This window comes from Tupaia chinensis, unplaced genomic scaffold (genome assembly GCF_000334495.1).
Source record: "Tupaia chinensis unplaced genomic scaffold, TupChi_1.0 Scaffold150288_1, whole genome shotgun sequence".
Classification (NCBI taxonomy): domain Eukaryota; kingdom Metazoa; phylum Chordata; class Mammalia; order Scandentia; family Tupaiidae; genus Tupaia; species Tupaia belangeri.
Genome location: NW_006210128.1, coordinates 2,765,766 through 2,768,916, shown reverse-complemented (window position 1 = coordinate 2,768,916; position 3,151 = coordinate 2,765,766). Strand labels below are relative to the sequence as shown.

The following is a 3,151-nucleotide window of genomic DNA, read 5'->3' as shown; positions in this document are numbered from 1 at the left end:
TGGGCGCACCCCGGGACTGGTAAGGCTGGGCGCTGGGCCGGGCACTTGCGGGGCTTTGCCCGGGAACAGGTGCCCCGCGCGGTGCGTAAGGAGCGCCCGCAGGGACCAGGCTGGGAGGAGTGAGGCACGTGGAGGCGGTGCGCCTCGGGATGGCAGAAACCGTGCGGCCCGCCGGGTCGGGTGGGGCTGGATGCCAGAGACTTTGGGGGACAGGGCGTCTGGGTTACTGGCGCTGGGCCGGGCACTTGCGGGGCTTTGCCCGGGAACAGGTGCCCCGCGCGGTGCGTAAGGAGCGCCCGCAGGGACCAGGCTGGGAGGAGTGAGGCACGTGGAGGCGGTGCGCCTCGGGATGGCAGAAACCGTGCGGCCCGCCGGGTCGGGTGGGGCTGGATGCCAGAGACTTTGGGGGACAGGGCGTCTGGGTTACTGAAAGAGAGAGGCGGACTGAGGACACCCGCGACGGAAGAGGCCCAGCACCCCTGCCCTTTTTCCGCTGGACCTGTTGCCGGCCTGGAAGAGGGGGCGCAGGAGGAGGGCTGTTGCCTGTTTTAAGTGCTAAGCCGGCGCGGAAGCGAAGGGCCTCTACCGAAGGCCGGCTCCCAGGCGTGGAAGCTGCGAGTCCACGGAGGAGACCCGTGGATGGGGAGGGGAGCAGGACTCAGCCCCACCGTGAGCCTTTCCCCGGCAGGCGGCCCCCGACCCCGCGCACCGGCCTGGGGACCTCCAGGCCGACGTGGTACCTCTGGCGGGTGCGTTCGGTGACGCCTGACTGGGACCTCCTCGGCCGTGTCTGCCAGGGTGATACCTGTTCACAGGTGACTCGCCGGGCTTCCAGCCTCGCGGCGTGGGCGTGAGCGGCAGCGTGCGCACGGTTCTGCGGGGGCTTTTCCTGGGCGATGTTCTGGCCGAGGCTCCCCTCCCTGCACCAACGTGGGCCGGAGAGAGCCCTCCGACCCCCTGATCTGGTGCCTGGGCTGGGGGGGCTTGACCCCTAGGCTCCATGCCCCTGTGCTGGGCAGAGCTGGAAGGAAGCTGTCTACACCTGCCCCCTTCCAGGCAGCTGTCTTTCTGAGGGCGAGTGGATCCTGTTCCCTCCTGGCAGTTCAGAGATGGAGCTGGCGGGAAGCAGAAGGAAGTCGGGAGCTTTGCCTCAGGTGATGCGGTGGGCTGTCAGAGTTGGGATGTTTGCAGGGGGACCGCTCTCTCCAGAACAAGGAGTGCGTTTGGGTTTGAGATTTGTGTGGATAGCGCTTTGAGTTAGCCCCGAGGACAAGCAGGAGTCGGTGTGTACCAGCCTGAACCACCTGGTGCTGGTTCGGGTCCGGGGAGAGGAAGAGCCCTTGTTCAGCTGTGCGTCCTGGGGAAGGGGCATGAGCAGCCCGCCCCATGGATGCTTCGCTGCCCGGCTGGGAGGTAAGGGCTGTGAGCTGTGTGAGACGGGCAGAGCCGGCGCCCGGGTCTCCCCCTCAGTCCCACTGCTGCCGGCGGTACAGCACTGGGCTTCCCGGAAGGAAGGAGTGGCCCCCTCAGTCCCACGGCTGCCGGCGGTACAGCACTGGGCTTCCCGGAAGGAAGGAGTGGCCCCCTCAGTCCCACGGCTGCCGGCGGTACAGCACTGGGCTTCCCGGAAGGAAGGAGTGGCCCCCTCAGTCCCACGGCTGCCGGCGGTACAGCACTGGGCTTCCCGGAAGGAAGGAGTGGCCCCCTCAGTCCCACGGCTGCCGGCGGTACAGCACTGGGCTTCCTGGAAGGAAGGAGTGGATCCCTCAGTCCCACTGCTGCCGGCGGTACAACATTGGGCTTCTTGGAAGGAAGGAGTGGAAACGCTGAGGGATGGGGCTCTTGCCCTCGCTTCTCCGGCTATGCGAGCATGTGGGTGTTCAAACTCACCTCTCACCTGTCAGGCCAGGGGTGCGGTGACTGATGACAGCAAGGGTACAGGTTTGGGGGTCAGACAGACCCGGGCACAGAGCTGGCAGCCACTCACTACCTCCAGGACGCTCGGGCTGTTTCCCGGAGTCCTGCGTGGGGTGTGTGCGGTTGTTTAATATCCATCCGGACAGCAATAAACGTCGGTGTTTGCAAAACACCCTCTACGCCGGGGCCGGCACACCACGGGCCTCTCGTCCTCGGCTGTGGGACCCAGAGCTTCCCAAGCCTGTTTTTATCAAGGCACTTCTCTTTCCTTGGGCATTAGTGTTTTCAAAGTAGCTGTTCCTCGAAGAGCCTTTGAGAGGCCCTGCCCCGTGCATCAGGTTTATTTAGCAAACATGAATTGAGCATTTATTGTAGGCCCTGCACCACGGTCTTTCTTGTTTTCTTTTTTAAAAAGTATTTATTTATTTAATTTCATTTGTTATTATTAATTTGACCAGACAAAGAAAGGGAAAGTGAGAAAGCAAGCCGCCAGGTCCAGGACTTGAACCACAGCCTGCCATGTGGGAATCCAGCACCTTAACCACCACACTCCCTGCCAGCTCTCTCTTAAAAAAATAAATTATTTTCTTTTTTTATTTTTATTTTTTGGAGAGGTTTTTCGCTATAGGGCGCGTGTGCTCGCCACACAGACAGAGAGAGACATAGAGACGGAAAGCAAGAAATCACCCCTCAGGGGGGATGGTCACGCTGCAGAGAGACAGAAAGCGAGAAATCACCCCCCAGGGGGGATGGTCACGCCGCAATCCCTTCTCCTCCATTCTCCTCTCGGGATCTTGGGCACGCAAGCATATGTGCCCGGCGTGAGTTTTAAGTCACCGGGTCCGGGACGCGAACCGCGGTGGACTACGTGGGAGTCCAGTACCATAGCCATTATGCTAACTGCTGGTTCCCGAAAAATAAATTATTTTTTGGTTGTGATTCCAAGTCTGGGACCGAACCTTGGGTGGCCATGTGGGGATCCAGCCCCTTAACCACCATGCTCCTGCTGGCCCCAGCAACCTTGTTCTTTATATTTAGGAGACAGGGCAGCTCCTGGCTCAGGCGGCCCTGGGGCCGGTCGGGGCGTTTTCACCCTGGACACAGTCTGCCACTCTGTGTTCTCATCCCCTTCACCTTGACCCCAGGGTGAGCTTTGCCAAGGTCAGCTTTATTGGCCACTGCGTCGGCAGCATCTCACTCTCACCCTCTCACTTTAAAGACGGCCACACAGCCC

At 61.4% G+C, this 3,151-nt stretch overlaps 1 protein-coding gene across 1 annotated transcript in view; it reads left to right on the top strand.

The window, feature by feature from the left end:
• Window positions 1-6: 6 nt before the first annotated feature.
• TEAD4 (TEA domain transcription factor 4) overlaps window positions 7-3,151 on the top strand; it is a gene marked incomplete at its 5' end in the record, with an annotated part of 78,666 nt that continues 75,521 nt past the window's right edge. The window contains 1 exon segment of the mRNA XM_027769685.1: window positions 7-19. Coding sequence (XP_027625486.1) covers window positions 7-19 — 13 coding nt within the window.